The sequence below is a fragment of the Copidosoma floridanum genome, unplaced genomic scaffold (assembly GCF_036245765.1).
Source record: "Copidosoma floridanum isolate Cflo_tuat_1 unplaced genomic scaffold, Cflo_Japanese_pri ptg000021l, whole genome shotgun sequence".
NCBI classification, from domain to species: domain Eukaryota; kingdom Metazoa; phylum Arthropoda; class Insecta; order Hymenoptera; family Encyrtidae; genus Copidosoma; species Copidosoma floridanum.
This window is the reverse complement of record NW_028321898.1, coordinates 19,056,636-19,069,838: the sequence shown is the minus strand read 5'-3', so window position 1 is coordinate 19,069,838 and position 13,203 is coordinate 19,056,636. Positions and strand designations below refer to the sequence as shown.

Below are 13,203 nucleotides of genomic sequence, written 5' to 3'. Positions count from 1 at the left end.
ATAGAAAATTTGATTCGATCCAATAATAAATAATGCAGTGCTGGTCTGTTAAGTATACAGTTGCGAGTGCAAGTCAGCTCTCAGCTGTCTGCATTCTGCAGAGTACATTAAAGTAACAGATTAAATGTAGAATATGGCTTACAACAGTCTCTACGATAATTTTATACCATATTTTAAAGAAAATAATGATTAATTTTTAGTCTTCCCATTTTGATACGGCACTAGGCGCTGGATCCACCTTAACTGATATTTGGCGAAGCTTAAGTACTGTCCAGTTCTCCCATTTAGGTAGAAGTATGTACATTACGTATGTATCCCTATCTCAAGTTATGACGTCAATCATGACGTCATTTATGACATCGCAAGATACGTCTTTCATGACGTCGTAAATGACATCACATTTACGTCAATATGACATCATTTACGATGTCGCAAAAGACGTACTTAACTACGTCTCAAAAGACGTCATATACATAGGTTGTTGTTTAACAAAGGGTTATTTGAAAGCATTTGATGGTCTGCTGGGTGCTACCATCAGGATGGTAACACTATAGTCGGGGGGTTCAAGTATTTTTCATAATAAAAAAAAATTTTTCTCAAATAGGGGAAAAACTTTTTCAATTCAAAAACTTTTCGAATCCCTCTGTTTTGGTGTTACCGTCCTGATTGTAGCACCCAGTTGGCCATCAAATGCTTTCAAATAACCCTTTGTTGAACAACAACCTATGTAAATGAGGTCTTTTGAGACGTAGTTGAGTACGTCTTTTGTGACGTCGTAAATAATGTCATATTGACGTAAATGTGATGTCATTGACGACGTCATGAAATACGTATTTTGCGATGTCATAGATGACGTCATGATTGACGTCATAACTTGAGATACGGATATGTATTTTTATACATACTAAAATCTACATCCAAGAATAAAATTGCTTGAAATCATATGAAAAACACCCGTTACTGTTTATTCGTAGGCTTAAATTGCAGAAACAAAATAAAACCCTTTAACCACTAGAAATTAAGATAGATAATTTTTCTACATCAGCGCTACCAAATTCAATTCAATAGTTGCTAACAATATTGTATTTTAATTGATTAATCTATATGTATCTGTCATCCTCGAAAAAAAAAAATCTTATCCTATAGGAAAAATTGCATTCCTAAGAAATTTAGCACATGAAAAAACGTTTTTTTTTAAGGGTGCAGCCATTTTTAAGGTTTCTTGCAAACGTCTCAATATTATGACTGCGCGAACTAAAACATAGCTTAATAGAATCCTCGCAAATAAGGATGAACCATTTGAGCCTTCGAGCGTTACGCTATGTTAATATTTTATAATTTTGTGTTCTAACATCACAAGTCTGCATTAATGAGTTATTAAATTTTTTTTTTTCGTATTAAAAACGTAGTATATTAGAAGTTCCATTTTAACGTTAAAAAATGCTGTTGTACTATAACAGACCTTAGCAAAGCTAACTAGGGCCCTTTGTCATATTTATAAATTTATAACTGTTAGGAGGTTTATACTACGATTACCGCCAAAATATATCTGAATAGTTGATTTCTGCTATGGATAACATTTATTGCAAAATAAGAGATTTGTGACAGGATATAAAAACTAAAAGGAATTTGCCTAGCCTTACCAAAAAATCTAAAGTACTACGCAAAAATTTTTATGCAAAAAAAACTTTTGATTCCATTAGTTTCTTGTAATACTTAGGCAATTTCAGAAAATCGCTGCTTGCGATTATAAGTACAATGTTTAAAACGCAAATCAGAACGGCAGTAATTGAATGTCATTTAATCGATGTTGCTCTACGTGCCTTTTGCACGGTCGCGTCACTGGCCCGGACGTCAACTCCCCAACTATCTCAATCAATTCGGAGCACTTTCCTTTTTTTGTACTTCTCGGCTCCACTGCTTCGGCTGCAACGATGGAAGGCCCAGACGACGCATCCTTCACCACTTAGACCGAGTCTGAGACTGTTCGCTTTCTCGAACTGCAAGGCTTTCCTGCAACGACACGTGGCACTATACATTATACATTATATACACTATAAATTAGTAACACGCATGGTCTTTGAAATGATAAATATTAGGAAAAAAAAAAGATAAGTAATAATTGTTAAAAATATTTACCCGTGTGGTATTCCTGGATGCAGTTGTTCTGGTCATGAAATGTCGTTTTATGTACCGATTGGTGGTCGCTGGTGTTATTGCGAGCCAACCCACTAAGCTTACAGCCCAGAAGCTCGCCCTCAGTTTTGGGTTGAGTTTGTCCACACTGTTGTGAACGGTGGAGACCTTATACGACTTCTCACAGTTCCTCATACAAGCCCATATGTTTGCTCAGGTTGAGACAGAGTAGGCATCTTAGAATCCCGCGGCAGAGAGCCGATAGCTTATGGCACAGCCTCAGGATGTCGAAGTTTATATCGCACTGGTTGATGCGGCAGGTCAAATCACCACCTCAAGCTGTTGGGGCCAGTTTATTGCCCGGAAGTATCTCATACATAATGGCCCCGAGGCTCCACACGGCGCAATGCTCGACGTAGCTCGTGCTGCTCGTTATCACCTCGGGCGCTGCGTATGGTATCGTAAATCAGGGACGGCGCTTGCGCTAGAAGCGCTTTCTTCAACTGTGCAGACTTGAATTTGACTGTCTGCTCAAAATTAAAAAAATGTACAAAGTAACAGAAGGCTGTAGAAATGTACTAAGTGAATAACCTATGGCATCCACAATGACAACAATAATAATGGATAAACATAATAATAATAATAATGATAATAATAAGCGGGTACCAACAACTCACCACTGGCTAGAATCTCTGTGACTAAATACACGTATGTACTATCCTCGTGTACATCGATCAGCTTACCAATATTTTGGTGGCTTTGACATACGCTCAACAGTTTCTGCCAATACTGGATATTAGGCATTATTTTAATGTCAAAGTCGATCTGTGTTTTACGATCCTGGCAGCACTGTCACACCAAGTAGGTTTTGTCACCAAGCAGCTCGTGGTTCTCGAGCTCGTACTTTACGAAGAAACTTGACTCCTCGTAATGCATATAAGCTTTGAGGGCTAAGCGCCGGGGGTTCATGGATCACTGTGGCGACATCGGAGATTGGTTTGCAAGCCGAGGGTTTATCTCGTCCGGCATCATATTCTGAATGGTGACTGGTGACACGTAAGTGTATTCCTGTGGGAAAAAACTAATAGCATTTGTTATTCGTTTTATCGTATAATACTCTAAATTAAATAACAAGTGAGGATAACACACCCTTAATGTATTCTGGAGGACTTTGCCCTCATACTCAACGACGTTGATCTTGTTTAATTCCTCCTCAAAATTACTCGTGTTAAGCTCGTGGCTGATTTCGGGGACCTTGGGCAGTGAGACTTCGCGCCACGCCAGCGCCTTTAAGTCAAAGCCAACGTGACCATAGAATTTGTGTTCATTAACCTCCTCGGCGTCCCTGGGACCGCTTCCCAGTTGCGAGCGTGAATTTTCATTTAGCAAGTTCTGGATAAAGTTGCTGAGGTTTCGTTTCATTAAGTCCGGATAAGAAGGCTCATATCTAAGGATGTGCTGTGACATTGTCAAGCTGTCGGGTTTTTTGCTCTGCTCTGTGGAAAACGTCGGGATTCCGATCATCAGCTCATACGTGAGGATTCCTATCCCCACCAATCCACTGCCTGTGACTAGTTTCGCGAGCATACGGAAAATGAAGACGAGTTTGTTGTATTATAGGCCCACAAATACAACGATGCAGGTACTTAAGAGTACTACTTACAAAGTCATGGCCATCCTGTCCTTTGATTATTTCGGATGCCATATATTCAAGTGTGCCACAAAAGGAGTAAGTCCTAACTTGTCCAGTGCGCTCGTGTGGCCGCAATTCTTCGCTGAGGCCGAAATCTGTGAGGACAACGTGGCCATCCTTGTCCACCAGCACGTTCTCTAGCTCTATGTCCTGGTAGATTATTCCCAGCTAAAAACAACAAAGATTACGTCACGCGTGTTTTTTTCGATAGAATGCAACCGTTGTATCACGCGTGCAAACCGGCTCGTGATTTCTTTTATCCCGCAATGATCATATGATTATGTATATGATTGTATGACATTTTATTTACCTTATAATATTGTAGTCATGAACAAAATCGTGTTTTTATAATATTACAGTGTAATGAATGTTGCAGTATGCACTGCCAAAATACTCATAAAAGCGATTGTTTTCTGCATTGGTGATATTTATTATTGGCTCTTTAAAAATTGTATAAAACTACGTTACACGAAATGTCTGTTTGAGATTAATAGTTGTTAACGATTGTCAGTGAGTAACTGTAAATTTTGTACGAAGAATTTCACAAAATAAACTAACAAAAATAAAAAACGTTGAATACCTTCCAAAACATTTAATTTTTTGTGTTTGGAGATTAAGGTCGAATCAAAAGAAGCAAGTTCTGAAGCCAAAATTAACAATCGCTAGAAAATTTTATTCTCTATTTAATCTGAAGATTGGAATATTTGACCTTTTAGCAGTTTCAATCAATTTACGGTAAATTTTTTTATGCTGCTCAACAGCGTTAAAATATCAATAATGTACTAACAATTTACTCAAATATCACATGCTTTGATATTTTCTTGCATTTGTTATGCTTAGAAGATATTATTAAAATAAAAAAGCAAAATTCTTATCTAAAGTACAACATATTATATTTACTTAAAAATTTGTAACTAGTATAGTAAGTTACAAAATGGATGCAAAATATTTATAATATAAACGTTCATTTATACCATGGGAGATCATTTCTAATTATTCTAATTTTTAATGAATTATGCTATATACCTTAAAATAATTTCTTATTTACTACATGCTTCATGTTTTGAGATACATACAAAATATTATTTTTTTGTGGCATATTTTGTTTATCATGTACATAAATATAAAGTAACTCTAATACTAAAACAATTTCAAAATGTCACGTTATAGTCAGGTAATGGACAGGTGAGATATCTATCAAGGATCTATAGCAACTATCTTATTACGTTTACGTGATTGCTGAGCAACTATAACACGATAATTATACGTAATAATATTTGCGTCCATTTTTTGATAAAGTTTATGCTAATCTACTAGTCAGCGTTACCACAATCCTTTACATAGAAATTCTCAAGTTAGTGACTTGGTACTTCAAGGAAAGTAGGGCAGCTCATGATTCAAACAAAAGCTCACTTTACTTAAAATAGACAAAAAATAGCATGTATTCATAACAGTAATAAATTTATAAACATGACAAAAGGCACCTGTTAGCTTTGCTGGAGTCTGTTTTGTACAACACAGAAATTTTGATTACGATTAAGATTTAAAAAAAAAAAGATTTTCATAAAATTAAGCTTCTAATATACCATTGTTTTACCTTTATATGTTACTATGTTACTGCTGCGATCATGGGAGGGTGACAAAACTTTAGGTATGTACATACGTATATATACGTATATATATAATATGCAATCGCGTTATACAATGAAAAATGTCTCCATCAATAATCTCAGTTTTCTTACGAATATGGATGGTAAAGTATATATGATAAGTACAATTAATAATCAAAACGTAATCTATTTCTAGTGTTATTTTAAAAATTTTTTAAATAATTTTTTTTAATATTTCATCGTCTTGTTCAGTAATTAACTTATTTGAATTAAAATGATATATTTTATAATTTTTGGTATTTATAGTTGTAATCTTCAATTTTTCCAATCTATTAAATACATTAATCTAATGCTAATCTTGGGTACTATTTAATAATTTTATGATAAAATAGATCGATTTGACAACCATCTTTCAGTCCAAAGTGTTGAAAAGTGAAAATGGTTGGTTCTTGGTACGTGACATTTTTTATCAATATACCTTTTTTTTAATTTATCATGGACCTCAGACATGGCTATTTTGACACCATATAGTGTATTTAGCCATTTGCTAATTAATTAACAGTAGGTGAAACTATCGGTGAATTGGTGGGTTTTATGAAGCTCAAATTTCATTCAGAAAAATACTTCGTTTTTTAATAAACATTTTTGTCTAGAGTGTGACTTGAATCCCGGGCTCAAGATCTGTAGGCAGGTTACGCTTCCGACTGAGCCATCATGTGGCTTTAAATTTTTATTTTATGGCCATAAAGTAAAAAATAAATGAAATCTAAACACTCTTACTAGCTTAAAACGTCTTACAAACATTAAAAAACGTGGTTTTTAAAACTTTTAATACTGTTATATTATTTCAATGTTTATAAATGGCTTGTTACGTATTGTACTTAAATTTATTATTAATGCTAATACGAATAATTTAAAAAGAATTTTTTTTTCTAGAAAAATATTTCCTAAGTTTAAGAGAAAACGAATTATTTGTTTGTTTTCTTTACATTTTTTTACACAACAGTGCCGACTCTACACCATGGCATAGTTGGCGTAGGCAGTAGTACACCATTGCTTCTGAGTTCTTCAGTACTCTAATGTAACTTATACTTTTATAGCAGATAATGTATAAATAAAAACACACCTTTTGTAAAACGATATTTTGAATAAACTGAAATTTACTGCAATGTATTAAATGTGGTGTATTTATCCTTGGAACTATGATATTCGGTGATCAGGTACTGTTTTAATAAGTACTTTAAAGTAAAATGAGCAATTTAAAAAATTTATTATGAATGTAAAGAAAGTTCAATATGAAACCAGGATAAGACATGATGCTAGGCTGGCCAGTACGAGACTACCCGCTGTCATTTAATTTTTTGATTTTTTCGAAATAATTTCCTACGCTGACAAAATCTCTAACCTCGCGATCCCATTTGTCACATACGCTTCCACGTATTAAAACGTAGTCATGTATATATAACAACTATGATATATACCAAGATATTTACTTAAAAATATATTAACATATATATTATGTTTAGTTCATGTGTGTGTTCCGTACACATCTGTGTGTGTGTGTAAAACTGTAAACTGTATAAATATTTTAACATAACCTTCACATGTATGTACACGTACGACTTATCATTATCACCTTTTATATGTATGCATTCATTGTACAGACATCGATACATCGATACCGATGCTCATACTGCCTGGGGCCGTACCATATAACTATTTTTCTGTTTATTACATAGGCCCGCGAAGCTAAAAAAAGTTATATGGTACGGCTCCTGATACTCGGATTTTAGAGTGTTAAATCGTCACGGCCTATACTCATCATGGAATGGAATTTTCGCCAGGCTAGCTAGCTGGCTAGGTGGCGCGTAGGCGCTTCCGTAAAGACGAGATATTTATTGATCAGTGACATACCTTCCTCATGTACGGTCTCTGTCCACATCAGGGCCAATGAAATCATTTACGTTCCCTACTGAACCATTAGTCTCATCGGTCCTTTTAAGGGCCACCTAAATTTAGATTGCCTTGCCAACAAATATATTAAAACTTAACGAAGTTGACTGAAAATAGCCTTTAGGGGTCACAGAGGTCGTAAGCATGCCAATAGTCGGAAAAGGGTTTATTGGAAAGAAAACTTCAAATGCTTCTAATGAATACAATTTGAGGCGTAACTTTTTACAAAACGAACGTTTTTCAAAAAAATAAAATTAAAGTGAAAGTTTACAAAAAAGCCATTAATTTAAGCTTTGATAAAGTTATGAGTATTGATATAGTCACGGCTTAGGGCGATTTTAAATGATTTTTTCCGAAATTGATCAGAATTTTTTTTTAGAATCTGAAGCCTTAACTTTTAGAGGCTGCAACTTTTAATAAAATTAAAACTTTTAAAAAACTTGCAATTAGGAAACTAAAAGTATGATTTTATATAAGTTATTAGACTTATACTTACTGATTGAATCAGAGCAATAACGTTGAGAATCACTCTACTTTTTTGTTTGCAAAATGTTATCATCAATAGTATAAAAATTTTCCAGTAAGCTTATATTTTTGTTTACTATTACAAAATAGATACGTTTCCGTACCTCCAGAATGATAGCTTTGACCACAAGTGGAGGGCGCTGCGGTCATTTTTGGAGTTAATTAAAAAATTGATCATAAAGTTGACAATTTTCAAAAATAAAATTCAAGTCGTAGTATCTATAAAAATTCCAGTATATCTTACCTAATTCTATCTTTGTTCTTGACAGTATAGTAATAACCATTGTGGTGAAACCCACGAAGTACTACATCAATACTTTTTTTTTCTTGAGGTGATATCGAAGTGTGTTGAGATACCAAAGTTGGATTGCTGTCAGATTTTTTTTTGAAACTTACTAAAAACGTTTTTTCACTGTTGCCCGAAGTGTTCGGATCAGTATTTTCTTGTGATGTTTCTTGAGGCTTTGAGTTTATTACGCATAATCATGGATTAAAATTTTTAAACAAAAATTTGTATGCATTATTTTTAAATATTACCAGTAAAACATCATTTGTTGGGTTTAAGATAGGATCAAGGTTTTGAAGGCATTGTGAAACTGGTGAAATATAGTACCTAATATTCGAACTGGCAGCCATAGTATTGTTTACGTCACTCTAATCAATTAAAAAAAGCAATTGATTGTAGATAAAAATACATGATAAAAAAATGTCATGTCATTTTTTAATTAAAAATAAAGTGTAATTTTTTTAAATAAAAATAATTTTGTTAAATATTACTGGACAGAATTGAAACCCTTCGTCAAAGCTTTCATTAGAACTATCATGACATTGTTGTACAGTTTCCGGAGTAAAGCGTATTGCATTCAATGAGGCAACGGAAGAAACAGATGTAATATTGTCTTGACTAATCTATCAAGTATAAAAATATTTATGACAAAAACAATCAGGCATGACTGAATAATTTTTCTACCGGTTGTGTATCTGTTACAAACGTAGGTAGCAATTTGGAACTCAACAATGTTGGAGAAAAACTGGGGATTTTCAACGAGGTTTCCAGAGATTGATGTTGCTGAAGAAATATAAAAAAATTTATTTAGATCAGGAATAAAAGCATAGAAAAGGGTACTAATGGTAACAAAAAAATTGTTTTGAACAATTTAATTTTTTTACCCTAGCTAATATTATTAAAATAGAGTCAATGCAGGATAAAAAAAATTTCTAATGAAAAGCAGTTGCATACGAAAAAATAAAATATCTAAAAATAACAAATATCCTCTAGACGTCCTATATTTAAGGCCGTTATGAAATTGGTTCCAATAATTACAAGAATTCTAAAATTGGTTCTCGGGTCATAAGAATGCATAGTAGAATTAGTTACCAGGATAGTAAGAAGTACTGGCAATTTATTTTCGAGTGATTCAGAAGCATAGTGAAATTAGTTTCCAGTGTATTGAATCGTACTGACGAAAAATGTTGGAGAAAACAGGGAACTTGAAATTTTGATAAAAACTCGTGGTCATTGATTTCATAATTTAATACTTCAAACACTATTCAAAAGAAAGCCAATAACTACAAGTTTTGAGGAAAAGTAGCGGTTATTAATCTGGTAAAGTATACGTTACGATGTGCAGTAAAAAAATGGCAGCAAAAGAAACTCTGGACAGAGGAGAATTTCTTTTGAAGAAAATGCTATCATTAAAAACAGGATGTGTATCTCGCTTTCTGTTCGTACAAATAGTACAAAAATAATTTTTACCGGTTTAAGTCTTTTTCTCACATAATTTTATTACTTTTCATCCACACCAATAGCCATCAATATTTTTTTTAAGCATGCTATTCACATTCAATTCGTGAGGTTCTTCTTTCAATCCACTTGTTTTTAAACATAGAGCAAATACTTTAATATAATCCTTGTTTTTATCTGTTGTCCCGCATACAATAATATGTATGGCATTTAATACTCGTTCGCCTTCATTATACACTCGTTTACCTTTGCCAATGTATTTGAAAATTATAGTTAAATTGACTATACTTTCCAATTTTTTTTATAATTTCACCTAAAGTCCTGGGTTTGTTTACATTCTTCTATTCCCTGCATAACGTACATGTATAAAAATATATTACAAGCGGATGAAATGATACACGCAGAAACAATAGACAAAATTTGTTTTCCCCATTTTTTTGCTTCGTTTTCAAGTATGCAGTTACATAAAAGCCTTTTCGAGAAGGGTCGTAAACTTATTTGCGCGTATTCATGTGTATAGACGTGTGGACTCCACTCCACACCAGTGTTCTCGACTGCGGCAGAAAACCGAAGACGTGACCGTCATAGTACCGCCGCCCGAACTGACGCTCTGCGGCGAGAGTTAACGCGCGCTAAGTGGCAAATTCAAATGTGCTAAAACCAACTAACTAAATCCCAAGCTAATTAACCTAATAACTCAGTATCCAAAACCTCTTAAACCAAATAACCCTATACTTCAAATAAATAAAACCTAACAATGTTTTGAATATACGCTCAACTTATAGCTATATAAATAAATCATACTCATCAAATTGCAAAACCTTTAAAATAAAGATCCAAACGACTTGCAACACATAAATATAATGAGAAAAAACTACCAAATAACCCAGGGAGCCTAATATCCAATTTATTTAATGATAAAAATATAACATATACCTACAGCGCATATCCCTATATGACCCAAGGCACTTCATGGTAAGTTTATTACCTAATCAAACATAAATTAAAAGCCCAAGCGCCTATCACCAGATGACCCGGGGCGCTTACTGGCCAGTTTATTAACAAATTCAATATAAATTATAAGCCCAAGCGCCTATCGCCAGATGACCCGGGGCGCTTACTGGCCACTTTTTTTTAAATTTAACTGAGCTGCTATTACCAAATGACTCAGGGCACTGACTGGCAAGTTTATTAACTAATTAAATATAAATTCATAGCCCAAGCGCCTATCACCAGATGACCCAGGGCGCTTACTGGCCCTTTTGTTTATTAATAAACTGAGCGCCTATCACCAGATGACTCGAGGCGCTTACTGGCAAGTTTATTAAGAAATCAAATATAAATTTAAATTCTAAGCGTCTATCACTACATGACCCAGGGCGCTTACTGTCCACTGGTTAATAAAATGAAAAATGCTACAATAGTACGGCATTCAATGTGTAGTAAAGTAAGGCACTTAATAGGTCCTTAATTGTATGATACAAAAAAAACCAACAGATAACTAGTGCTGTATGTATAAGTAACCTAACGTACTAATCGGCCAACTACTGCAATAATAATAATTATAAAATGTTTTAAAGGCATACTCCGATGTTACTTAGAACATTTGAGAGCATTTTTGAGTTAACAAAAAATAGAACGGAACTTATATCAGGTAACTAAGGACGTTATACAGTTTGTTGTTAATTTCTAAGCCATTTATTAATATCATCAGGGCCAAAAATTTGATTCTTTTCGTTCCTTAACAAGCACTTGAGTCGATAATTATTAATCCGACGGTTTGAAAACTGGAAAGCAAGTATTTGAGGGCATCTGGGGATAGGCGCTCAGTTTAATTTTAAAAAAAGTGGCCAGTAAGCGCCCCGGGTCATCTGGTGATAGGCGCTTGGGCTTATAATTTATATTGAATTTGTTAATAAACTGGTCAGTCAGTGCCCTGAGTCATCTGGTAATAGCAGCTCAGTTAAATTAAAAAAAAAGTGGCCAGTAAGCGCCCTGGGTCATCTGGTGATAGGCGCTTGAGCTTATAATTTATATTGAATTTGTTAATAAACTTGCCAGTCAGTGCCCTGAGTCATCTGGTAATAGCAGCTCAGTTAAATTTAAAAAAAAGTGGCCAGTAAGCGCCCCGGGTCATCTGGTGATAGGCGCTTGGGCTTATAATTTATATTGAATTTGTTAATAAACTGGCCAGTAAGCGCCCCGGGTCATCTGGTGATAGGCGCTTGGGCTATGAATTTATTTTTAATTAGTTAATAAACTTGCCAGTCAGTGCCCTGAGTCATCTGGTGATAGGCGCTCAGTTAAATTTTAAAAAAAGTGGCCAGTAAGCGCCCCGGGTCATCTGGTGATAGGCGCTTGGGCTTATAATTTATATTGAATTTGTTAATAAACTGGCCAGTAAGCGCCCCGGGTCATCTGGTGATAGGCGCTTGGGCTTTTAATTTATGTTTGATTAGGTAATAAACTTACCATGAAGTGCCTTGGGTCATATAGGGATATGCGCTGTAGGTATATGTTATATTTTTATCATTAAATAAATTGGATATTAGGCTCCCTGGGTTATTTGGTAGTTTTTTCTCATTATATTTATGTGTTGCAAGTCGTTTGGATCTTTATTTTAAAAGTTTTGCAATTTGATGAGTATGATTTATTTATATAGCTATAAGTTGAGCGTATATTCAAAACATTGTTAGGTTTTATTTATTTGAAGTATAGGGTTATTTGGTTTAAGAGGTTTTGGGTACTGAGTTATTAGGTTAATTAGCTTGGGATTTAGTTAGTTGGTTTTAGCACATTTGAATTTGCCACTTAGCGCGCGTTAACTCTCGTCGCAAAGCGTCAGTTCGGGCGGCGGTACTATAACGGTCACGTCTTCGGTTTTCTGCTGCAGTCGAGAACACTGCTCCACACCTCCACAGTGTGGAGCTATTCACGGAGCTATTTACATAGACATTTTTTGCTCATTTCATTGCATAGAGGTATAAGAATAGAGGGGAAAAGCGCTATACTAGCCCATTAGCGGCAGCGACAGCATAACTAAGTTCTTATACCTCTATGTCTCATTGTGAACGTTCATATTGAAAAGGGGGTTCCACTGTTCCGCTAAACTCAAATTGAGTGAACAGACTGAACAGACCTATACTGTGTTCTCTGTCAGTCAACATAGTTGCGACCATAGGCTTTGTTGCATGATGGAAAAAGAGGTATAGGTCTGTTCAGTCTGTTCACTCACTTTGAGTTTAGCGGAACAGTGGAACCCCCTTTTCAATATGAACGTTTACAATAAAATAAGCAAAAAATGTCTATGTGAATAGCTCCTGTATTTACCTTGAATAATATAAATAGATATACTAACCACAGCACATTGAACGACAACACACTTTCTTCACGCCAAAATTCACCTTACTTTTCATATCCAATCATGCAATTGATGATAAATACTAAGCTAAAACCCTAATTAATCTATCCTATTCCTTTTTTGGACACAACAAAGCCTTAATTACAGATATTTTGTATAAATGTTTAGCCACCGTTAAATT

At 34.5% G+C, this 13,203-nt stretch overlaps 1 protein-coding gene across 1 annotated transcript; it reads right to left on the bottom strand.

The window, feature by feature from the left end:
• Positions 1 to 3,108: 3,108 nt before the first annotated feature.
• On the bottom strand, positions 3,109 to 7,362 carry LOC149374161 (ribosomal protein S6 kinase alpha-5-like). Its single transcript, XM_089594759.1, has 4 exons — positions 7,354 to 7,362; positions 3,800 to 3,997; positions 3,286 to 3,627; positions 3,109 to 3,204 (listed from the first exon to the last, which is right to left on the bottom strand). Exons 1-4 carry the CDS (start codon positions 7,360 to 7,362, stop codon positions 3,109 to 3,111), a joined length of 645 nt encoding a protein of 214 aa, XP_089450885.1.
• Between the last annotated feature and the right edge of the window lie 5,841 nt (positions 7,363 to 13,203).